The following is a 25564-nucleotide window of genomic DNA, read 5'->3' as shown; positions in this document are numbered from 1 at the left end:
CTAAATAGAGATGGGTCATTGAAAATGTGTACATTTGGAAAAAAAAGCTTCAAGGCCCTCAGAAGTTTTTGAAAACTGCCCTAAATAGACATGGGTCATTGGAAGTTTGTGAATTTGAAAAAAAAATTTTTCAAGGCCCTTGAAAGTTTTTGAAAACTGCCCTAAATAGACATGGGTTATTGAAAGTGCTTGAATCTTGTGCCAGCAAGAAGTTAAGTTGATATTTACCTAAATGTCTCCCTCGTTTGTTACGACGCCGCCTACTGTTTCATGCCCTGCATTGCTTGATGTACGTAGACTTCGGCCTAACGCAGGACAAACAGAGAGTCATAATCACTAGCAGTGTTGTGGACACTGTCCACTGTCTCTCTCTCTCTCTGCCGCTGACGTGAGATTCCGTGCAGAACAGTGAGCGAGTAAAGCAAAGAGAGAGCAAATGACAACGTTGATGCCTGAGAAACGAAAATTCCAAGATCTCTGTCTCACCAAAGACAAATGACAAAGACTGACTTTGACCAAGATCCCAAGGACAACCACTGAAAATCAATAAATGTGGACAAGCTGTCCTCCCGTCTTAAGCTGTGTCAGCACATTCAGTCCTGACAAACACCCAATTCTTTAACCACAAACGTAGAATTGAAGTGAACAGATCGGAATCAAAAATAGACAAATATCGGGGCAGTCCAGTTGTCTACAGCCAATCTCCCGAAGACAGAATGACCTGAACGACAGAGACCCTTTACAGAAATGTACCTTTAAAACGTCACATTGATCTGTCACAAACTGAAGACAGGAAGTCACAGAGGGACAAACTCACAACATGAAAACACAACCTCCTTGGGCGGAAGATGATGAAATGTGATCAATACTGTTGAGAAAATTCCTCCCCCAGGCGCTAAAGGACACTGTGAGGAGCTCAAGTGAGACAGTGATGTCACACCTGACATTCTGTAGGTTGAGGAACATTGAAAAAGCGAGAGTGAAAAAGAGCACATCAGCCCAAGAGTGAGGAGGAGAGGAAGTGAAGTGAAGGATGTTTGTGTTTGTTTGCAGACAAACTCTTCTGAGGAGCAGATTTATATGAGAGCAGGGGAACATTTGAAAAGGAGCTCGTTTTTTTGTTTTTGTTTCTCTTAAGAATGCAAAAAATGAAAGTTCATGCTCTCAAGAGAAGAGAGGAACTCCGTGAGTGTGGGAGGAGGAGGAGGAGGAGGAGGAGGAGAAGAAAAAAAGCAAAGCTGTGAAATGTTCTGTGTTCAGTTTGCCGTGGCACACACACACACACGACTCTGCTGCAGTGCATTCATTCACACCTCAGTCTTCACTGCAGAAGCAAACCATGATGTCATCCTTCATCTCTCTCTATCTCTCTATTTGTGGGAGGAGTTTATCACACTCATCATGTACCAGGTGTTATAGAGCAGAGATGAGAATAACATAAAGAAACAGAGTGTCACTCTATTATCTAGCAAATAAACTATAAATAATACTAATATTAATAGAAATATTAAATATATGACAATGTAATGCAAATAAGGCTACAAATAACAATACATTTATGATCAATTTAAGTGTAAATAAGCCCGGTAAGCACTTTTTTTCCAGGTGTAAACCAGTGTATACATATTTTTATCTAGTGCAAATTAACACAGTTAATTTAAGACGGAGCATGAGGCTGATGTGTAAATCCAGTCTCTAGTTAGGGTTATATAATAATATATAATACATTATAAAAAAGCAGCATAGATTTCGCTCAGTGTTTCCCAAACTCTCTACATGGGTACCCACTTTTTAAAATCACAAATATAAATCTTAAACACCTAATATCATTTTAAGTTGGTAAATTGATTAAAAACTTCATTTTAAGCATGTTATTTAAAACACACACACATAAATGTTAAATAAAATTAATGTTTGGGGGAAATATTTTTTTGGGGAACCCAAACTAAATGTCCCGTGACCCGTCTGTGGGTCCAGACCCAGGCTTTGGAAACCACTGATTTGAGCTGATATAGCTTTGATTTTAAGCAGGTAGAGAGAAACAATTACTCGATTAATCGATTATAATTTGATTAATTCGTCAATTATTTGGATAATCGATCGTCAGATTGAGTGTTTTTAAGGAATTAAAACAAGTTTTTGGATTTTTCAGCTTCTTAAACGTGAATATTTTCTGGTTTTCTTGACGTTTGAGGACGTCGTTCCCTCCAGGTTTGAGAAACACTGATCGACATTTTTCCTGACATTTTACGGACCAAACAATGACTCGAGAGAATAATCGACAGATGAATCAATTATGAAAATAATCGTTAGTTGCAGCCCTAGTAGAGAGCGTCGTCTCCTGATGACGGTGTGTGTGACTGGGTATGAAGGATGTGTAATGCTGTGTTTCGGTTTGGTAGAGTTTGGAATGGTTAAGCCCTGGATCAGGCTTGCTTTTCAGGAACAGTACCTTTACTTGGTAGGCCTGACCGTACCACACCATTTTACTCTGGTAGGAAGGTTACCAAAGAATGGAACCTTTTGGTATTAATCCGACTGGAAATGCAAAGAAAATACATACCGTACTGTACCAAACTGAACCGTTCTACTCTGTGGAAACACACAAGTGAATGGGTGTGAAAACTGAAGCATTGTGTGGTCATCAAGTACAGATTATTTACTAAACGTGTTGTATCATGCGGTCGTATTTGCTGGATCATGTGCCGTACATTGCCCATGTGTGTCTTAAGAGAACATTGATAGTCGGTAGAAGGTGAGGAGACACTTGCCTCGAGTCACTCTCCTTCCTCCTCCTTTTTTTCCGCCCATCTGCGGTCACTGTGGCAGAGAGAAACTGACATGTTGAGGTCAGCGAGAGGAAGCTGACACATCAGGGAGATGCTGCATTAGTGACCGCGCCATCCGTCCTTCCATTAGCGACTCTACACCACTGATTCTTCCGAGGGTCGTCGTGAGGGGCTGAAGCTAATCGCGGGCGCTGACACCAAGAGACTGATGATTGGGGCAAATAAAAAACTTACTCCCTGTAGAAACATTGAGTTTGTTTTGGTTCATGGTCTCACAGAGACTTATGAGAACAGTTTTCTTTTCCCACTGGCTCGCTGCCACTGACTCCTGTGTCCATGAATTAATTTTGTTTACAAGTGTTGACTTCTGGCTTGAAGCAGTGTAACAGCACATCAAGCTCACATTGGCAGAATCAACAAACACCTCAAATAAAACAAAAACCAGCAGGAAAATTAAATAAAATGAGGCTCAGTTTTTGTTTCAGCTGTTTCAGGGTTTAACGTTGGAGCTCCATACCGTACCAAACCGAAACCACAGCATTAGTGTGTGGAGAAATAGGTTGCAAATGTAAGAAACTATAGTTGTGAAATTCTTGGATGTTAAAAATTCCGACTCAGTCCGTGCTCATGGAAAACCATGAAAAATTCAACCTCGTGGAAACAGATTTCAAAGACATTTCATCATTCAAAGAAGAAGCTTTGACGTGTCGATGCACTGAGGCTTCTTCTGGAAAAGTACCACTGCCCCCATCACTTCAGTGTTTCCTGTCATCTGCTCTAAACATGTTGCTGTTCATTTTTTTCCACCACCATCATTTGTGTGTGTACATCGTCATTAACTCCAGGCTAAAAAGATCCATTACTCCTTCGTCAAACCTCATCCTCTTCCTCCATCGTACACTAATGGGAAGACACGCGCTGGTAATGGGACTCTGAGGATCTGGCTGAGACGTACAGTAACAGCTTATTTCCAGACCTCTCCTCTCTGTCTGAGTGCTTTTGCACCGAGCGGAAGTCGCTAATTATGTTCCCTCCCTTTTCTCGTGGAAGTCACCTACGGTACCTGTACGCTCAACATGTAGTTTGTCTTTGTACAGATGAGGACTGGTGATTAAAAACCAAATTTCAGAGCAGGAAGTCGGAGTAGAACATAAATTGGGTATGAAACCATGTTGGTTACTGAAGGTTTGCCTCGTCTTGCCAGTAGGTGGCACAATAACTGGCTCATCTGGGTCATCGTCATGGACCGATTGACCCTTAAAAGAAGATGAACAGGAATAGAAAAGTGGTGGATTTTGGGCCACTACCATGGTTGCCGCGGTAACTCGCATACTGATCAAAGGAAGGTGAGGGCGGAGTCTGTCTGGGTGGACACCTGCTGCATGGCTAGTGGGAACACAAAATGTGAAAGTGTGTTTTTTAACTGAGATTCCGGCTAAATTCATCGGATTGCCCTAGAACTCGGTCAGGTGGCAATTTTCGCAGATTCCTGATGTGCAAACCAAGTTTGTTGAGTTTTCATGTCCATCATGTCCTCAAAGGACATAATGATGATGATGATGATGAAGCACTAATGATACCAAACGAATGAACCCTCAACAATGTTTTTTCCAGGCTGAGGACACATTTGGTAGCCAAATGACGGCAATATCGGCACAGTGGACCAGTGGTTAGCACTATTGCCTCACAACAATTGGGGCGATGATACTGTGATGGAAACGCAGCATAAATGTCAAACTTTGTGCCCAGACCAGCCAAAGAGTTTTATTATTACTCACCCACTTTAAATTGCCGGGGGAAAAAAAATTGTAAATATAATTCATTCAATTTAATTTGATTTGAATTTCTTGTTACGACACACAGATGCTGATGCACAACTTTCTCTAACTGGACCTTTTTGGGGAATTTTAATGGACCGTAAGACTCTTAAGATAGCAGATGAATGCATATATTTCCCTGTTAAGAGGCGATAAATATGGCTCCTTGTGCTCCACTGTCCGTTTTAGGTTTCCATTGCATTGGCAGGAAGACAGTAAATGTAAGAGCTGTACAGCTGCACTCCCAGATTGCAAAAACAGATGGAAATTCAATGTGAGTGATAGGAGATGAGGAGCCGGCATGCATGGAATAAAAGAGAGTGAGAAGCACATTGTGTGAGTGTGTGTGTGTGTTCTTGTATTTCTTACCTCTTTAGGACGTTTTCTGGCATAAACACTGATCTTGTCAGGACCAGTAGTCCTCATGGAGACTAAAACCTGGTCCTTATGAGGCAGAACCTCATATTCTGAGGAACTGGTTAAAGTTTAAGGCTACGGTTGGGGATTTTGGCATTAACTGGTTCTGGTTAAGGATTGGTATAAGGCTTTGTTGAGGGCTGGAAGACAATGCCGTGTCCTAAGAAGAACAGCTGCACAAACCTGTGTGTGTGTGTGTTTGTGTACTTAGAGGAGCGAGAGAGCTGATGTGTGTTTTTTGTGCAGATATTGAAGTTGACGATCTATTTATGTAAGAAGCATCTGTTTGTTCTGTTTCGTATTTTACTCTCTGCAGACGCCAAAATTCATCCAGTATCAGAAAACTTCTGTGTTCTCGTCTCCCCAGCCAGTGTGTCTTACATATATATATATATATATGTATATATATATATATAGTTATGTGTGTGTGTTTGTGTTGCTTTGAGGCCTTTTAAAGGTGCATTATGTAAGAAAAAAACCATCATGTGAGTCAGACATTTACGAAGCACGTTATATTGAAACAGCACATTTGAATACAGTAAATAACTTCACCTTAGTTTGATTAGTTTTCACACCGCGGTCTACACTCGACACGCCCTCAACGCTACGTGCTCATAAACTAGTTTTATGACCATTCATAAGCCTGGACTCTTCTCAACGTGTCTGTTGATCACAGTCGTTTCTGCCAGTGACACCGTCGCACCAACGCTGTCAGTCGCACCGGTTCATGGGTAAATGCAGCTGAATACTACTGGTCAATTATGTACACACACACACACACACACTGCAAACGAGCCATTCCAACTGGTCTCAGTCCAGTTTGTGCTGGAACGGCGCGTTCACACAAGCCTGTTCGAACCAATTTAGGGGAGAAACGCCCCCAGTTTTGGAACAAAAAGCTTGGTATGAAAGCTCCCGAACACTACGGGCGTTCAGTTGGACAACTATCCTTGTCCCACTATAGAAGCAGTAGTGGGAAGTTGATTTCTTGAATTTGTTTTATTGCCGACACTATGCCGGGGGGGGGGGGGGATTTGTTAATTTATTTATCTCTGTGGATCAGAGATTCTGAGCTTTACTGAGTCTAAAAGATCTCAGGAATGACTCGACGAGAGGGAAAAAACGAGGGTCTACAGTGGAGTCAAAGTTAAAAACATCATTTTCTTCTGGACGTGGTTGTTGCAGGATGTTTAACGTACAGTTTTTAATGTTTCAACACTCTCTCATTGTCTCCGCATCATGTGATAATTCTGGGACTATCGTTGCAGCTCCTTGTTTCGTAAACTTTGGCGATCAACAGTCTTGAGAAGTAAGACCGCAGTACCTTTTTCAAACACTGACAGTCACTGTTGCTTGGGTTAAACATAAAGCCTCGTTATTTAACTTCCAACATCCTTGGCCTCGTCGCTGCTGCTGCTGCCACCACCGCTCATCCATCCATCCATCTATCTCCACCCCAAACCTCACCCCCGCCGCTGCTCCATTTCCATTCTCTGAATAATTCAAGTCTGCAGAGCTTGTATATTTTCTGCTTGTTGTCACCTCTGCAGTAACACACACACACACACACACACAGGTTTGTGCAGCTATTGTTTTAACGACACTACATTCATTCGGACGACCTGAACTAAGTAATAAGTAATAACAGCAAAACCATTCTAAGACAAAGTCACGTGGTGCCACGTGTCACGCAGACACTTATATATACATACATATACATCTCTTTTACATGAAATGTACCTTAAATAAAGTATGTTATTGTCCTGTTTAACAAATATACACTGCTGTATAATGAATTATGTAAATAATGTTCAGTATCATCGACGGCTGCACTGACGGGGGGAGGGACGGGGTGTGGCCACTGTGCTCAGACTACAGTTAATGTCCAATCATAACCTCAATCTAACCACAAGGTAAAAACATGCCAGAAAAGAAGGTCCTAAAGAGCTAACAGATACCAGAACACACACACACACACAACAGTGAAGAATCTCCCAGTGTCGCCGTTATAACTCGGCTCCTGTGACTGATGCTTCACTTTTCCCTGAAGTTCCTCTGTGGCGTGACGTCGTGAGTCATTATTACACTTGTTTTCGTCGTTATTTGTCCTCATTTTTCTTGTTAACGCGGAGAATCGGTCGTGAAGTAACCTGTAAAACAGAGTTAGTTACAAGACAGCTTTTAGTCTGTAAACACCAGAGTGAACAAACCCCTCCCCCGAGATCCACTTCATCTAAAGGCTTCAACAAACACTGATTTCAAAACTGTTGTTGTTTTTTGTAGTTTTTGTGGCCGCGTGGGGACAAAAGAACACAAACACTGATTCTCCTCAAATAAAGCTGTCACTGTCGACCAGTGTGCCAGCGCACATGGAGCAACTTTAATGTCATTTTAGTCATCACGGCTAATGTGCAGTAAATGTTCGACCAATGTTAACTCTACACTCTCCACTCAGCTCCAAAATATGCAGAGAAAAATATACATAAATGTTGTTTTTTTACGTTTTAGAAAGAGAAAAAAACAATCAAATCACAGATCTCACCCCCACACATCACATTTACCAAAGAATCCACATAATATCCAAACAACTGAGGATCTAAATGAAGTAAAAACATGTTTAAAAGTATACAATATTGTATATACCGTATGTACCTGTACCACTTTATGATGCCTGCAATTTTCTCAAAGTGCTTCACATGAAAAGATAGCTATAATTTCTATGAGTTGGTCTAAGTAAATACATTTTAAGTTTTTTACTAAGCATTTTTATTAGTAATGATTGTATTAAGAATAGAACCTGTAAACTAAAACAATGATCATTTTAAACTGTATGATAATATAATATATATAATATGTTTATGACTGAAAAAGTCCTAGGTTTTATTGCCTTGTATTTTATTTTTATTTTTATTTTTATTTTTACCATATAAGGAATTAGCTTTGGTGTTTTGGTGCCAAAAAAACCTAATTATTAATAAATAAATTCATATTTAAATAGATACCACAGAAAATTAAATGACAACAATACAATAATCTAAGATTCAAATATATATTTTTTATATATATAATACTGAAATCTAGGGCTGCGACTAATAATTATTTTCAATTATTTTTATTCCATTTATTTTAAGTGTAATAATTTGTCCACAAAACATTGATCAGTGTTTGTCAAGCCTGGAAATTCTGATGTTTCACAAATGTCAAACTAAGATGATTTAAGTTTTATGATTTCTTTGTTAATATGGAGAATATTCACATTTAAGAAGCTGAAAAATCAGAGAAACTCAACACTCAAAATAGTTTAGTAATCGATGAATGGAGTAAGTGTTTCAGCCCGACTGGAAACCAAAGTCGACAGTGACGGCAGCACAACAGTGTGTTTATAAAGGAGGAGTGTACACACACACACACACACACTGTCATAAACCAGCCATGTTGTACAACTGGTGAAGTAAAACATCCGTGAAGGTCGAGTCCAGCTGGTGCCGCTGCAGCATCACCGGCCTGTGGAACTTTTCCCGATGTGCCGCTGATTTAAAGTGGAGCTCCCGTTTGGGGCCCCGAGGCTGTCTAAATGTTAATATATGTGTGTGTGACATTCTGCTGCTGCTGCTGCTGCTGCTGCTGCTGCTGCTGCTGCAGAGGCTGCACTCTGCTCCTCCACTGTGACACTGGAGGACAGTCCTGAGACACAGAGCTTTTCTGGTTATTATTCTGCCTCGTGAACACAAACCGTGTCACATAATTAGTTTGCGGCGTCCGGAAAACAAAACTATCAGACCCGACTGACGCCTGATTCACACCGTGTCATGTTTTTGATTTCAGCTGCCGTGCATCAGAATGCAGCCGCTCGCTTTTGAACAAACACCCCCAAGGCACAAACAAATTACCCCGTTTTTAAAAGGACTCCAATGGTCTGCCGGTTCATTTTAGAATTGATTTTGAGATTTGACTCTCTGCTTAGAGCCATTAACGATCTCGCTTCACCTGAACTTAGCAGAGATTTTAAGGATACGTGAAAATGACATCAGGTCAGGGGCTACTGTCTTCTGTCCCCAGGTCAAACAGTGGCATTTCTTTGCTGTTGCTGCTCCAAATCCTCCAATCGCTCACTCGTGTTTCCAGCTTCTTCATCCCGCAACAACTCTCAGGTCTCACAAAGATTACGCGAGATCTGAGAGTGTCACGACTGCGATCTACTGGACCAATATTATGAAACCTCTTGTAAGTACGAATTTATAAACATAGGGCCCAGCCCGAAAAACACCGGTACATCCCTCTGCTTTGACTCTCCGTAATTCACAGACTCTGACTAGATTTGCCAAAAACTAGACACAGCACTTCATGCAGGAAGTACTGAACGATCCTGTGAACAAATCTTTTTTAATCGTTACACCCAAAACAACTGCTTTACAAGTCACTAGTTTGTGAGTTCGTGAGTTTGTGTGTTTGTGTCGCGTATAAAAAACCACGTCACAGCAGTTGGATGGCGAGTGGAAAACGATACCAAGTCGAGTCGATTCGTGCTGGAACTGTATAGCTCTTCAGTGAGAGTCTCTCTCTCTCTCTCTAATACAAGTAGTCAGTAAATATTTAATATATATACTGTATATATAAAGTTTTTATTGTGTGTTATTTGTTGCGTCGTCTCCCCTCATGATGGGATACTTCTCTGCTGCTGCTGCTGCTCAGAGCAGACACAAGTTCACTTTAAGTCTCCGCCCACTGCTGTCACGTGAAAATCATTAATAAGCATTTATGTTAAATGTTGATAAATATAAAACAGACGCAGGGACAGTTGTGTTTGTGTGTTTGACCAAACTCAACGTTGATCTGGATCGCAGCGCTAATGGCTGCAGTTTTACATATTTTATATATATATATATATATATATATATATATATATATATATTTTTTTATATATATATATATATATATATATATGTATATATATATATATATATATATATAAAATATGTAAAACTGCAGCCATTAGCGCTGCGATCCAGATCAACGTTGAGTTTGGCTGAAAAAAAAAAAATACATATATATAAATATATACATATAATCTTTTTTTAAATAAGAGGAGTGAGGAAAGGTCGATTTCTGCTAGAAAGTGAGAAACAAAAAGACATTTTTTGAAAAGAGTGAAAAAGAGTGAGTGGAACAGTCTGACATGGCTGCAGGCTTTTAGGAGCTTTAGGGGACAGAAGTATAAAATCCTGCCTCAGGCCACTGGACCAAAGACTGGACACATCAGTGTGTGTGTGTGTGTTTGTGTGTTTGCTGTGTTTTTTTTTTTTTAAATGTATGGAAGTCAAAGCAGAGTCCTTAAAAAGCAAATCTGTGTATGTGTCTGTGGACCTGGTTTTAGTGTTACCTTTAGAATCAGGTTTAGCCTTATTTCTATGAGTGTCCTCACTGAGAATGCTGTATAAAACTGTGTGTATTTTGCCAAATACAAGTCCTCACACACACGGGTTAGTGCAGCTGTCCTTCTAAGGACTCGGCATTGACTTCCATTCATCTTGTATTTGGGACATTTTTCTGGCATAAACGGAGACCAAAACCTGGTCCTAATGATGGTGTATGGTTGAGGTTAGGCATTAACACCAATGTCATTCAGAAAGCCAAATTATTGCCTTAGTCCGACCTAGACTAGCTCGATTGTAGTCGGACTATGTGTTTGCTGTCCAAATAAATGGAAATCAACGCAGTGTCCTCAGGAGTATAGCTGCACAATCCTGTGTGTCACGCAATGCACATCTGTCCACCTGTGCAATCCCACGGTGCCAGGGACTGTGACATGAAATAGAAGGGGGGGGGGGCAGAAGACAATCTGTGAGCAGATGAAAATTCGGTGGAGTGTTTTCTTTGCTCTGCAGCAACAACAGCTGCCTCCTCGTCCTCTTCACTCTCCCTCCTGTGTTCCTCTCTGTCAGGTGTCATCATTTATTGGGGTTGGGGGGGACGGGGGGGGGTTCTTAAATGTTTATCGGTTCGCGCAAACTGATTTATTTAGAAGTCAACGAGGTTTGTTTGCAGGAGCTCAGAGAAGCAACAGATTTATTGGACATGTTTTTTTTGACTGTTTGCCAGTGATTTGATGAAAAAATTCAAAGTTTAAACCGACTGTGACGAAACCCAGTGGTCTGTGAAGCCTCTACATTAGTATTTTGGCCGTCACTGCCTTGTCCAATCCTGGTCATTATTATCCAAAACACAGCACACTCACAGTAGATCAGGAGCCACACACACACACACACACACACACCCACAGGAGACTACAGCAGGTTTCCTTGTTCTCTACTGCAGATAATATTATTATCCACAGTTTGCCACAATAACTCAGATCCCAACAGACACTTTTATACCGAGACACTAAGAGGGGAAAATAGGGGCGGCATAATGGATGTTACTGAACATTTTCAGCTGCAGAAAAGCTGATGTTTTCGTTTGTTTTTTAAGTTTAAAAAAACAACATTAGAGCTTTACAAACAAGTTCAGGAGAATCCCCCAAATTTTTTTGGCGGCTTTTTATCCACACAAAAAACAATGCTTTTGGTGACTTAAATGCTATTTTAGGCTCCCAGAGTGAGAAAAATCTAAATTTTTATACTTCACTGCTGTTACTTTCATCTTCTCCTGTTTGGAGATTATTTGGTCTGTTTTGCTCTACATTAGCTCTTCTTTCCCGATAGTTTCTGACTCTGTTTAAGTCGTTGTTTACATTGTTACGTAGACTTGTTCAAATAAAGCTTTATTTTAAAAAGAAAAAAAGGGTTTGTACACACCGTGCTAGCTTTTAGCTTTATGCTGCTTTCCATTTGTAGTCGGAACTCGGAATTTTCATACTCGGAAACTCGACTGCCCCCGTTCACTTCTTTTCCTCACCATAAACACAGCATTAAAAGCATTATTTTCAGAATAAAAGCCCCAGGTTTACATTTTGTTTTATTTTGTTTCTGCAATAGTTTGGGGACCGTAGTCATAATTGAAACACAAGTTTGGATGAATTGCCGAACCCTAAGCGTACGTGTTAAAAGTCCAGTTAGCAATAACGCTAACACTAGCACAAGTTTGGCTACGTCCGACGTGGCGTGGAAACAGAGGAAACACCAGCGCACAGTGACAAACTAAAAACACCCCAGTTTGTGTCTCTATAAAAGATATTTTCAGAAATACGCAGTAATGTGTGGTCTGTGACCTTAGCTACACTGCATGTATAAACACCTGGTAGGTGATTTATGCAGTTTGTGAGAAACACCTCAAGCGTCAAGGCACTTAATGTTCATCTCAACCTTCACCGTTGTTCATGCTCCTCTCTGATCACAGCCAAGCAAACACCTTTGTCAAAATGTAAAATAACTTTAGCTCCCTCTTCTTTTTTTTTTGTCGTCCCCCTGTCTCTCACTTTCTCCTCCTCCCTCTCTCTTTTTCCACAGGCGGACTGTCGCTCGAGAGAATACCTGCGCACTCACTTCCCAGCTGCGGATACAGAAACCAAAGAATGAGGTAAGTGACGACACACACACACACACACACATACACGCATTGTACGCGGTCGTGCTGTCACACTGCAGTATTCACATTCACACCTGAAATTACACAAATAACTTCAGTGCGGTTCCCTGGCACATGGTGAGAAGATTGATTTACACAGTCTTAAAATAAGATGAAAAGCTGCAGCAAGTGATTTACTGAGGAATTTCCCTAAATCTTGAAGGTTTGTTGGTAAAAAAAAGAAGAAAGAAACCCCCCAAACAATTAAACCTAAATATTGTTATCATACATGCTGTTTAAATTAAGTACAAATACTAATACTTTAATACAGATACTTGAGTCAAAATGGCTTTTGGCAAGGTTGAATTTTCCCCAAAACTTTTCATACCCACATTTTCAAGGTCCAACATCAAAAGTCGAGTATTAGTGACATCTAATGATGAGACTGCAGATTGCAACAACTCTATCCGATCTGTTCTTTTCATTTTCCGTCTTCTTCGTCTTTGATTTATGCATCATCTTTATGTGGGCGGAGCTGTTCTTACTCGTTCGCATTGTTAGCTTAGCTTAGCTTTGCGAAACACATGCATTTTGGCTGCTGTAGGAAGGACGATGGCAGCGTCTGTAAAGCAAAGTACTTCCCTAAAGTACTTTTAAAAGCCTTGTTCTAAGTTATAGCAACTCAACAACATTTTATTTTAAAGCTCATATAAACATATCTATGGGTAGTATATTCAATTTCTGCCAATAAACCCTCCTAAAACACTAAAACTATTTTTTACTGCCATAACAGTAATATTATTTTTAATAAGTAAACAAAAGCCACCTTATTTTCTGCATGTTATTGATAATGTTATACATGTATGTCATAATTTTCTCATGCTAACTTACGTCACAGACTGTTTTTTAACTGATTAAAAGAACAGAAGTCGGTTCACTTCCATGTTAGCTAACATTGCAGTTATTGTTTGGCTAACTTTAGCTAACTTGGTTGTTTAAAGGCAGGAGACGGTTCTATGATGTTAGCTTTACTCAAATGTGATTGTTTGGCTAATATTAGCAGCAGTCTGTTTGTTAAATGGGCTTTTGTGTTTCATTTATAAATCAGGGGTTGTTTGACTTCCACCCTCATGCTAGCTCACCTTACAGGTGATACATTTGGCTAACTTAAGCTTCAGTCTGTGGGTTATTGTGTAGGTCCAGTTCACTTAAATGCTAGTTTGACATGCAAGTGATAGTTTAGCTAACTTTGGTGCAATCTTTCCTTAACTTTAATAAAGCAGAGGTCAGTTCACTTTTATCTTATGCTTCTGTAACTCAAAAGTGATGATTTAGCTAACTTTACGGGTAATTTAACTGGGGTTTTGTGTTTTATTAACAGAGCAGGGGTCAGTTCCCATCCATCCTCATGCTAGCTTGCCTAATCGGTGATACGTAAATTTGGCTAACTTTAGCTGCAGTCTGTTCTTTAACTGGACTATTGTGTGGGTCCAGTTTACAAATGATAGTTTAGTTAACTTTAGCTGCGGTTCTTTTCCTTAACTTAACTGAAATAGGGGTCTGTTTACTTTTATCCTCATGCTTCTATAACACCAAGGTGATGATTTGGCAGTTAGTTTTATTAACAAAGACGGAGTTAGTTCACAACCACATGCTAGCTCACCTTGCTTGTGATAGTTTGGCTAACTAAAGACTTTTCTTAAAGCCCACATAGACCAGAAGCTCCAATTAACGCTGCGTTTGTGTGTGTTTCTGCGTCATTACCTCGTTTATGAAACCCTAAAGTTTCAGAACAAACAGTTCAGCCACTGCTGAGAAAATAGTGTTGTATTGTTTTCCTGGGCTCTGCGAAGCGGATCGGCACTTCCTTAATTTGATGTCGTCATCAGAAATCCTCACCACTCCTCTCACCACCGTAGCGCCTCCCGGTGCGGGCACTAGTCCGGGCACATCCGGTTGCGTACATTCAACCGCAGAAGAAGAAGAACTACTCTCGTTGTAGCTGCTGAGATGCAGAGCATCAACCGTGCCAGAGGGGGAGCTGTGTATCTGACAGCTGGCCTATCTATTACGTCACTTCCAGGTACCTGGCCAATCACAGGACAGTGGGAAAGCTCTCGTTGGCTGGCCAATCACAACACAGTCCACATTCTGGGGGTGTGGTTTTGGTCTGAAACAGCACGGCTGTCGAGAGCGTCAGTGAGGAGATATTTTGACCGGCTCGTTTGCAGCGATTAGGAGGTTTTTATTCATGAAAACAAGTTAATATATGTAAGTAGACCTCCATAACTAACATATATGTGAGATACAAGCATTCTATGTTGCCTTTAAGCTAAATCATGAATTATAATGGAGAAACTGGGACTGTTGTTCAGAGGTGTACTGCAGGTAGAAATCTTACATAAGAGACTAACTAACTAACTTCGACACATAGAGTATTTGGTAAGCCCCCAAATGACTGGTCTATGTTGCATCACGTTGCCATGAGAACTTTAATCTATCACCATGATCAACAAAGAGGTCAGACGTCATGTAAGAGCCCCTTTTCTTTATGAAGGCAGCGTGAACTGTCTTCTTGTTTCACTGATGTTACACAACTCCATTCTGCTGCAGTGGAGGTGGAAAGTTGAAGAGTTTAAAAGCCTTTGACATGTTTGGAGTGGGTGTGCATTGAACAGAAGTAAGACAAGGATTCCTCGGGTTAAGTAAAGACGCACAGGAGAAAAAAAAAATAAAAAGAGGAGCAACGATGAGGAGGGAGTTATTTAAAATAAAAAAAGAGAAGCCTTTGAACCTGTGATTCTCATCTGAAGGAGTTTGGCCCCACCTTCCTCATTACTGATCAAAGCTGCAGACCATTAGCTCACTCCGATGCCTCGGAAAAATCCCCACTCACCGTTCATCCTCCTCTTCACACGCAGGACCCTCGTGCAGATCCACGTGTGAGCTGGCGCTCTTTAATGGCACGATCGCTCCACAGTTCCTCACACTCAGGCCTGAGGGTGTGTGCACTCTCACATCCCCCCCGCGTGCCCCGCTGGGAGACATAATAGTGTGTCCGCGTTGATCTGCTCAGAAGCTCACTGACGTGGTGAAATCCTCTGAGTGCACGCCGCTGTCTTTGATCAGCCTCTGCACAAAGAGGCTGAGACAGGAAGGAGAGGCTCAGTGCTGAGTCGGCAGAGCTGCAGAAGGGTCCTTCAGGCCTTAACCTCGCTCTACCCTCTTGCTTACTTACTCACTCACTCATTCACTCACTCACTCACTCACCCAACAGGCTGCAGACTCACTTAATGTAAAGTTCTGTACATGAGCAGAAAGAAGTGCTGGATAATAAACTCCACACCTGTCATCCCATCGTGTTTCAAGGTTTACTGGACATGTGACCAGAGACTTCAGCTAATCTGTGTGAGTTGTGAAAAACCTACTCCACAGTGAGGTCATAGGTCAAAGACGATGTCATTAGACTTGGGGGCAACAGGTGTTTGATTTTGACTTGCACATTTTGAAAGCCAAGTTTGCACACCTGCTGAGAATTATAGTGTCATTTTTGTTACATTGAGAATTTAATATTTCACAGTGAGGTACTGTAGCCCTTGGCAAAGTGGAAACCAGAGAGTTGCCAGTTACTTGCCTGACAGGTCGAGGGCCGCTGTACCTCTGAGCCAGGAGCACCCAATCCCCATTGCTCCCCATTGATTGGGTTAATTCAGTACTTCTCAAATAAAGGGGGGGCGCGGTGAGTTGTATTTATTTATTTATTTATTTAATTAATTAATTAATTAATTAATTAATTAATTAATTAATTAATTAATTAATTAATTAATTAAATATTATTATTTTATTAATAAATAAAAACATTTCTTTCCTCTAGGGGGGGCATGACAGAAAATAATTGAGAACCACTGGTTAAATTGAAAACTTCAGAAATGACCCCGGCTACTTGGTACTCATAATGCCGGCTCCCAAGCTCGAATAAATGTAAGAATAAAATTAAGTATTTTCTTAATTTTATTCTTTTTTTCTATGTATTTTATTGTTAGACTATATGCAGTATATATATATTGTGTGTATTTAATCTCCTATTTAATCTATGTATTTATCAATCTGTTTAACATAAACAAGAAAACCTGATTTCTGATTCTATGAGTACATGTAGATTATATATGTACTGCATTTCTGGTCGGTTTTTCGCCTTCATTTTTCTACTGAGTACACGTTTTTACGACACTGCCGTTAACACCCATTATCTACCACTTTATCTTCAGCCGCGGGTTTATGTCCATGCCGGTCAGCATCCGTTTTTCAATTTCTCCCCATTGAAAAAAGTCAGTCCGATCTTTCCCTCTTCTTCGCGTCCTCCGACAATGGTTTTCTCTGCTTCATTTTCATCAGCTCTGCCATGGTGAACGTCTAAAATAACACTACTGCTGCCTTGATCTTATAGTTTGGACCAGCAATTTGTATTTCTCGCAAGACCTCGTGATTCTGTGGATTCTGGGTCGACGGCCCTGGTCTTGCAAGGCTGGTTTTCCGCTAACAGACAGTAGGGGGCAGTAGAGTCAGCTCCCAATCTCCCCATAACAAGACATTTAACCATCACAATGACTCTGAATTTGTTAAATTAAGATAAAAATCCTCCATAGTTCTGCTCTAAATGCACATTGACCACTTGACATTCCTGATATCTTGACCTTGGACGACAGCAGGAATTTTTCTCTCGCTTGTTTGTTGTTAGCGAAACATAAAACACAAATACAGCAAAAATCCTTGGACAGGACTTTCAATGTTACATAAAATTCAATATTTTACCACGTTGTTGTAATGTTTGTGTTTATTGTGGCCTTGGCTACAGTTTGATCTCTGATGAGGTCTGAGGAAAATAAGTTTCGCTTCACTTACATTCCTGACATGACCTCAAAAATAGCAGCTTATACTGTGTCCTCATTCATTAACTCCTCACATGCAACCAGGTAATGACCACTATTATATCAATACATATACTCCCTGGTCAATTTATTAGGTACATCTTTCTTGTAAAGACGTCCTGCAGAAGTTTAAATGGAGAAAAGTTGATTGCTGACCTAAAACTGCTGACCTACTGGGATTTTCACATATTTTCACATAACCTTCTCTGTAGTTTATAGAGAAATTCCAAAAAAGAGTAAATATCCAGTGAGCAGCAGTTCTCTGGGAAAAAACTACCTTTTTCATGGTAGAATTGTGCAGTTGGTACACTATAGTACACCACACTGACACCAGTTGCTTGTCCTGCCACCTTTTTTGTGTCTTGTGTACCTAAAAAAGTGGTCAGTGAGTGTACACTGATGTTTTTCCAGGAATAGTTTTTAATGAAATCCCAGCGCTCCACCGCCTGTGGCCCGAACTCATGCAGATGTTCACCTGCAGACAGACAGACAGACAGCAGCTGTCTCTCTGTGTCCCAGAGTTTCTGTCTCTGGCAAAGACAAAGACAGAGACGATGGATGAAAGAAGGAGCAGCAGGAGAGGACATGAAGAGACCGGAACAGAGGGAGCAAGCAACAGGGAGGCAGAGGCAGGAAGGGAATGAGTGCGGTGGCTCGCCGCGCAATCAATGGCTGCAAGACAGAGAGCGAGGGAAAGAGAAGGGAGTGAACACATGAGGATGAAACGTGTCAGGGATGTGAGTGAAGTAGTTGTAGGTGTTTGTGGATTTCAGTCCCTGTGCGACTTTATTGTGATGTTCCTGTTAGGTGAGACTCGGCTTGCAAAGGAGCAGAAAGTTCCTGGTAACTTTGCAAAAACTTCCCGTGGAAACTTTTGTTTCGTAACCTTATCGGAATCAGAATTAACTGTAATTGTTGGATTATTTCTTATCCTTCACTGCTTATAGTACTTTTTATTTATTTATTCACGTACCTTATGTACAAATTTACTTATCTAGTAAGTAGATAAGAGGATACTGACATCAGAATACTGAAAGAACTTGTGTATACAAGTCAGTCATTTTCTCTGAGCTAAGATTTGTGCTGTGGTGTGCCACAGGGATCCAGTTTAGGTCCCATCATTTTTACACTTAGTTGCTGCTTCTTTGGTGATGTTATCAGGAGACACGACATCTATATCCACAGCTAAGCTGATGACACACAGCTTTACATTGACAAGCCCATGGCTGATCCTTTTAACTGTTTTTTAGACATTGGGTCGTAAATTTCCTTCATCTCAACGAGGTCAAAACTTAGTTGTAGTTAACATAAATTAAGAATGTCTAAGTAATTGTTGATCCACAAACCAGAAATATTACTAAAATTGGTTTTATCACCTTAAGAACATTGCTATTGCTTGTGTTTCACAAACCAGTGCAGAGATTTTGATTTTGATATTTGAAAATAATGTCAAAAAACGTCAAAAAACAAGTTGCTTCTCTATCAGTTTACAGCAGTGACATCATCATCATCATCAGCAGTAGAGTTGAGTTTTTTTCTGTCACCACAGTTCTAAACTGTCATAAAACCATCAGTTTCAATATATGGAGATTGTCTCAATTAACGTTGTGCCGTTACACCAACTTTACTGCCCTTCTCAAAACCATTTTTTAAAAATGTCCCGGAGAATGTGGAGGCTGTCGACTCAAGGTCAGACCGGTGAACTCCGATTAAATGTTATAGCGGCGGAAGGATGACGACTACAATTCACCGTAGGTGAGAGCTGCAGCGTCGGTTCATTCAACCAGTTCTTTTCTTTCTCACAAACACCTATTCCTCTGAATATCACGAGTGTCACATTCAGACTGACTTTTTAAAAAAAATTTTTTTAAATATCATCACCTCGCCCTCACGTTGGACCGACCCTGATGAAACTCTTAAGGTTGATTTACTGACACATCGGGCCGTCATGTGTGAAGGAGTGCGTGTGTGTCTTTGTCGGGATTTGTTCAGTCAGGAATAAAGTTGACGTGTCCACTTCGATTTCTGCACAACCTGGCTGCTGTCACGAGGAAATGTTTTTAAATGTCAAAGCACATTTTAGATTTCAGCAAAAATTACCAAATGTTGATGAGCAAATTTGAAGCTTGTTACTAATTTTAAGTGGTTTTAAGGTCTTGTTCTTGACGATAAAGACGTATTCTGTTCTATTCTACTGTGTAGACCGGCTTTGTTTCTATATTTGATTTAATTCATAATCAGGCAGGACATAATGTTGTCTTTGAATCAGGTCTAATATCCATGTCTACACAGAAATGTAAATGTAATGTACATTTTTTTTTTTTAGAGCTAAGATTTTATCATTTTAGTTAGATTTGGTCAAATAAATGAGCAAATGCAGTGTACTAAGAAGAATAGCTCTGCAAACCTGTGTGTGTGTGTATTCAGGTATCACTGGTGTTGTGGGAACCGAAATCTGTTCGCACAGTCACATTATGTACGGGGACTTGACTTTTGTCCCCATAAGGAAGACGAGGTTAAGGTTAGAGTCAGACTCCGAGAATACCTTCAGTCAATATAATATCCTCAGAGGTCATGGAAACCAGACTTTTGTTACCTCTTCAGGACATAAACGCTGACCCTGTCAGGATCAGTAGTCCTCAGGGAGACCAAAACCTGGTCCTAATGAGGCAGAAGCTCATTTCTGAGGAACTGAGGCAGTGTTGAGCTCAGATCTTACTTGTGGTTAGGTTAAGCTTTGGTATTACCTGGTTATGTTTACGTTTATGGTTCTGGTTAACACTTTAGTGTCCTGAGAAGGATAGCTGTGCAAACCTGTGTGTGTGTGTGTGTGTGTGTGTGTGTGTGTGTGTGTGTGTTCCTCCTGAAGGACTGTAGCCTCTGGCTGTGTGTTTCAGGTCCTCGAGCCACACTGACCCAGACTGTGCAGCAAACACCTCTGATGCTAACTCTGCTTCTAAGGGACAAGAAATAAAACATGTTACTGTGACTCCAGGGCACAAAGATTTAATGATATTTCTTTTCTCTGTCTGTCTGTCTGTCTGTCTGTCCGTCTGTCCGTCCCCTCGTCCTCTGTGTCTCTCTCTCTCTCTCTCCAACACAAACGGTGAATATGGCAAATGAGTTATGAAATACACTCGTCTCGCCTCTTTATTAGGTACACAGGACACTGCTGATAAAGTGGTTTGTAGCTCGTCTGCTTCAAGGTTACCGTTGTTGTACAAGTGCTTATCTGAGTTAATGCTCTTGTCATTTCTACATTCAATCATTCATTCAGCTTCTCTTTTCCGCTGAACCTTGGTTCATGGAAATATGATTGTTGTAAATCAATACTTTCTCTTCGCCAGTGCTGCAAGCTGAAGGTACAACAGAGCCATTCCTTTTTTCTGCTTAAGGATCCCCGGAGGTATTTCTTCTATTGTTCTCTTGTTTACTCTTATTGGGCCTTGTTTCACCATTTCCTCCCCTATTGTTTCCTCATTTGTGAGGCCGTGTGTGTGTGTGTGTGTTTGTGTGGCTGTCTTTATATTGAATTGGGACATTGGGGAAAAGATAATGAGGCAGAAGATAAATTGAAAAAAGGTCACAAAGCACACAAGAGCCAAGGGTCTGCTAATGTGTGTGTGTGTCTGTCTTGTATAAAGTACTTGAAAGCGAGCAAGTATCTTACCAGAAAATGACTTTGGTAGAAGTTAAAGTCACCTTTTACAACATTGAGTAAAAGTCTTAAAGTACCTGACATTTGCTGTACTTAAGTATTAGAAGTAAAAGTATTTAAATAAAGTGAGCAATTACAATTTTGAATATGATATTTATTGTGGCTTCTTGACAATAAAAGCATAAATATAGGTGCAGGCGAACAACTTCAAACAACATTAAAATTAACATTCTATCATGAACGGGGACAAACTCTCTCTCAACCACCCTCTGTCTTTTTTAGTGTAGTGTAAAAAAGTGGAGTGTATGTAGTGGATTAAAAGTAAAAGTTGTCGGAAATATAAATTACAAAATTGTAAACAATTGCCAGATATTGAAAGTTCTAGAAAAATGGGCAAAAGCACATTTTCTGGCCTTTTTATGGTTAAAATAAGCAAAAAATGGTATTTTTTTGAGTCTTGGATTTATGGTGAGGTTAAGATAAGAGGAGATCTTAGTTCAGATGCAAACATGATTGGTAGCATTGGTTAAGTTTGAATCCTATACCGCAATAGGAAAAGTTAATTTTCCATGACTTTATAGCTCCTCCTCAATGTGGGCGGAGTCATCATAGTCACTGTTTTTTTGGGGTAAAACTGAATCTTTAGAATCAGTCGATGAAAAAGATTTGTTCACAGAACGGTTTCAGTGCTTCCTGCATGAGCGGAGCACAGACTCCCGATCCATCGCCGGCTTTCAGCAGCGCTGTCGCTAAATACACCAGACTCCTCTTTTAAATGTTGACATTTTAGACATTTGCTTTGCTCAATATTGCAGATTAATGCCAGACTTTTAAGTCTTTTTAACTGATCTGCAGCTTTCTTAATCTTAATCAGCGGTTTGGAAGCACAAAGTGCAATTTTTTACTTCCAGTCATTAGAAAGATAAACATAAATATCCGTCAGTTTCATTTTGCAGATGTTTAGTTATAGTTTGGCAACGAGGGACTGGTATGAATGTAATACTTCTGTTCTTGGTATGCATCCGTGTTTGACATGAAAGAGTTTCTCTCCCCCTCTTCATTCTCCTTCTAATGGATTTTTGTCATCTGTTTCCATGACAACGGAGATACAAATTGCATAAAGAGAGAAAGAAAGAGAGAAAGGAAGAGCACCATTTGTTGAGCAAACCCTTAAAGGCCTTAAGAGTGCCTGAGCTGAGAGGAGGAAAGTGGTGATGAGGATGATGTGGAGGAAGAGAAAAGCTGATGCTTGATTTGAAAATCCTGCAGATGCAGAGAAGACTGTCCCCTCCCTTTCTTCTAAATCTCTTTATCCATCCTGTCCGCCGTCTGTCTGTCTGATGCGGCGGACGAGAAGCCGCATCCATTTCATCAAACCCCGGCCCCGCGCTGAAAAGCCTCCAGTGTTGCGTTAAGCGCCGCCTCGCCTCCCTCTGCCAGAGCGCCGCCAATGCGCCGCTCGAGTGTTGATGAATTGGCCACCACCTGCCTCATTTTTCACCGCTGCCACCTCGTCATCAAACGCAGCGACACAAAACCCCCCGTGCACTCCTCAGCGATAACAAGAACAATCGCTGAGCCCCAGGAATGAGAGATGGGAAGACGGAGAGAGAGAGAGAGGGCAAATGAGCAGGTGGGTAAGTGGATGAGGTCTGAGGAGGAGGAGGCACAAAACAACACTGCTTTATTTAAGTTTGTGATGGGCAGGTAAAAAAAAAAGTTGAGATTTATTTTCTATAAACAAACTTTAGACACGTTTCCAATTTATCAGCTGTAGCTGCATCCAAACCAAACACTGTCTTCGTTTTAGTAAAGTTAGGGAAGAATCTGAAGCTGTTTTTAGTCATGGACTAACAAATCAATCAATCAATCAATCAATCAATCAATTAAAATATGCAGTGCTTTTAACATTTTAATAACTTATAACATTTATTAGACCACCACCCATTTATTAGTTTCTGTAATGGTTATTACACCAGTATGTAGAAGTTCTTTAACTGAAATTATATTTTTTTAAATGCTAACATATAATTATTATTGTCATCCATGAATTTTCAAATTTCAAAAAAAAAACAAAAAAAAAACAGTAAGAGATTTCTAAATTCTTGTTTGTGGTCTAATACATTTGTAAAGCACTGTTGGTCTTGATACAATTGTTATTTAACTGCTCCTGGTCTCTCGTTTCTGTCTCTTTCTCGTGTCCCTCTCATGTCTTTTCACTCCCCTTCCTTTCCTCTCTCTCCCATTTTTCCTTTCACCCCAACCTGTCTCGGCACATTGACACACATCTTTGCGTCTGGTTCTGTCAGAGAGTTTCTTCTTCTGTTAACAGAGAGTTTTTTTCTCTCTCCACTGATGCCTAGTGTTTAATGTGTGAACTGTTGAGTTTCTCTTCTCTGTATAATATTAATATGATTGAGATAAAGTAAGTTGTCATTTGGCGCTATACAGATAACATTGAATTGCATTGAATTGAATAGAATTGAAGTTTGCTGTTTGGTAACTGTGCTAGCCACCACGCCGCCATGGGTCCCTGCAAAAGTTTTCATTTTATTTCATTTAAATACATTTACTGGTTTATTTGATTGTAACATGTAAATGCAGAGTTAGCCAAAAAGGCTAATTTCCAAAAAACACACAAGACAAATAAGATAAGATAGTCCTTTATTAAACCTGCAGTGGGGAAAATGACATTATCACAGCAGCAAAGACAGTAAAGATAATAATGACAATAAACCTGCATTTCCACATACGTGAAAGTAAAATATAGAAAAATATTAACAATAAGACTATAAAAAGGTCAAATAGAATGTACATTATAGACACTAAGTTAGCAGTATGGGCTTTGCCATTTACAGTATAAACTGGATAAATAAATAAATGGAAATCATCAGTGAAATCATAGTGATTTTGTCACTGGTGTCGATCGGTGTCACAGACCGACGCAGCTAACCAACGTGTGGAGGAGCTGCTGTCCACACGCAGGAGTAAAGGTCACGAGGTGACTCAAAGCTGTGGAAAGACACTTTATGACAAGTTAATCAATAGTGTGTCCACCCGTCTGTTTCTATGCGCCGATCACCACGCTCTGACCTTTTCCCGCAAGTCTTTTATTCTCTCCTGGTAGATGAAGTCAGGGGGAAGTGCTTGACGATAGTTACCATGAAGGCAGCGGTATTTGTCACCACGCTTCTCGCGGCTCGTTTTAACGGAAAAAAGAAAAATGTGAACATGAGCCATAAAACCTCAGCTGGACAATTCTTTACGCCTGACTGAGGCGAGATGGAAGACAGAGAAAAAAGACGAGATGACAGAGACAGATTTTTCAAATACACTTTAAAGTTCCGGTACCTGCTTATGCTTAATGTACTGCAGACAAATCAGTCATAGAATAAACATAAATATCTGTCAGTTTCATTGTGCAGATGTGTATTGATAGTTTGGCAATGAGGGAGTGGTATGAATGTAATACTTCTGTTCTTGGTACACATCCCTGTTTGACATGAAAGAGTTTCAGTCAAATCAGTCATGTCTCGTTGCCAAAAAAACACAAATATGGAGTGCAACAAGCAAATAAATTGTCTTTTTAATGATTTAAATAATCAATTATCAAAATAGAAGCCAGTTACACATACAGATGATTTAATTTTCAGGCATTTTGCATGTACAGAGCATTACGTCTTTATGAAAGGCATAATAAAGTGTACTTTGAAGAAAACATTCTGCTACACTGCAAAAAAAAAAAAGCCAAATGAAAATACAGCTCTCCTGCCACAGGAAAATGTTACTAAACACCTTGTCAAAAGTTCTGCCATATTAGGTCCAGGTTTTGGTCTCCATGAGGACTACTGGCCCTGACAACTGGGTGCTTGACCAATCAGACTGCGTTTAATTGGATTCCACTTTAATTGGTTGAATGATTGTGGATTCTGCTTGTGGGTTTTTATTGGGTTTGGCTCCGATCAGCATCGGTGGGAACGCAAGACCCAGGTGAACACGTTCAGTTCTTCTTCATTTTGGGCAGCGATGTTAATTCCTGCATTATCTTCTGGCTGTTAGCATTTAGCTAGCCCTGAATCAGCTAATCTTACTTTTTTCCAGTTTGGGACAGCAGTTTGTATATTTTATTTCATCAGTAAAATCAATGGAGAAATCTATTGACAGAGGGACTTGAGTTAAAGAAACAGAATTGTGTTGTTTTTGTTTTCGTTTTCCCACTTTTCTAGTGGGTTCGTGAGGTCAGAATTCCCACATAGGTCACACAGGAGTCGTCGTCTTCTTCTTCTAACTGTAGGGGTCGCCTCAGCAGGTCATCCTTACATCACACAGGACTGAAAAACAAAAACACCACTGGATAAAACAGCCACTGGCAACAGGAATAGTGATTCTCCATTTTGCAGCAAGTTCACCCAGGTATATACCCATTAAATTTTGTGCGAAAGTGCGAAAGCT

At 40.3% G+C, this 25564-nt stretch overlaps 1 protein-coding gene across 1 annotated transcript in view; it reads left to right on the top strand.

The window, feature by feature from the left end:
- Positions 1–25564, top strand: part of LOC131467234 (endonuclease V-like) — a 56135-nt gene that overhangs the window by 11476 nt on the left and 19095 nt on the right. Inside the window, exon 8 of the mRNA XM_058641021.1 lies at positions 12469–12538. Coding sequence (XP_058497004.1) covers positions 12469–12537 — 69 coding nt within the window. The 3' untranslated portion in view covers position 12538. The remainder of the gene's footprint in view (positions 1–12468; positions 12539–25564) is intronic.

The sequence above is a fragment of the Solea solea genome, chromosome 10, assembly GCF_958295425.1.
Source record: "Solea solea chromosome 10, fSolSol10.1, whole genome shotgun sequence".
In the NCBI taxonomy this organism is placed as follows: Eukaryota; Metazoa; Chordata; class Actinopteri; order Pleuronectiformes; family Soleidae; genus Solea; species Solea solea.
This window is presented reverse-complemented; position numbering and strand designations above follow the sequence as displayed.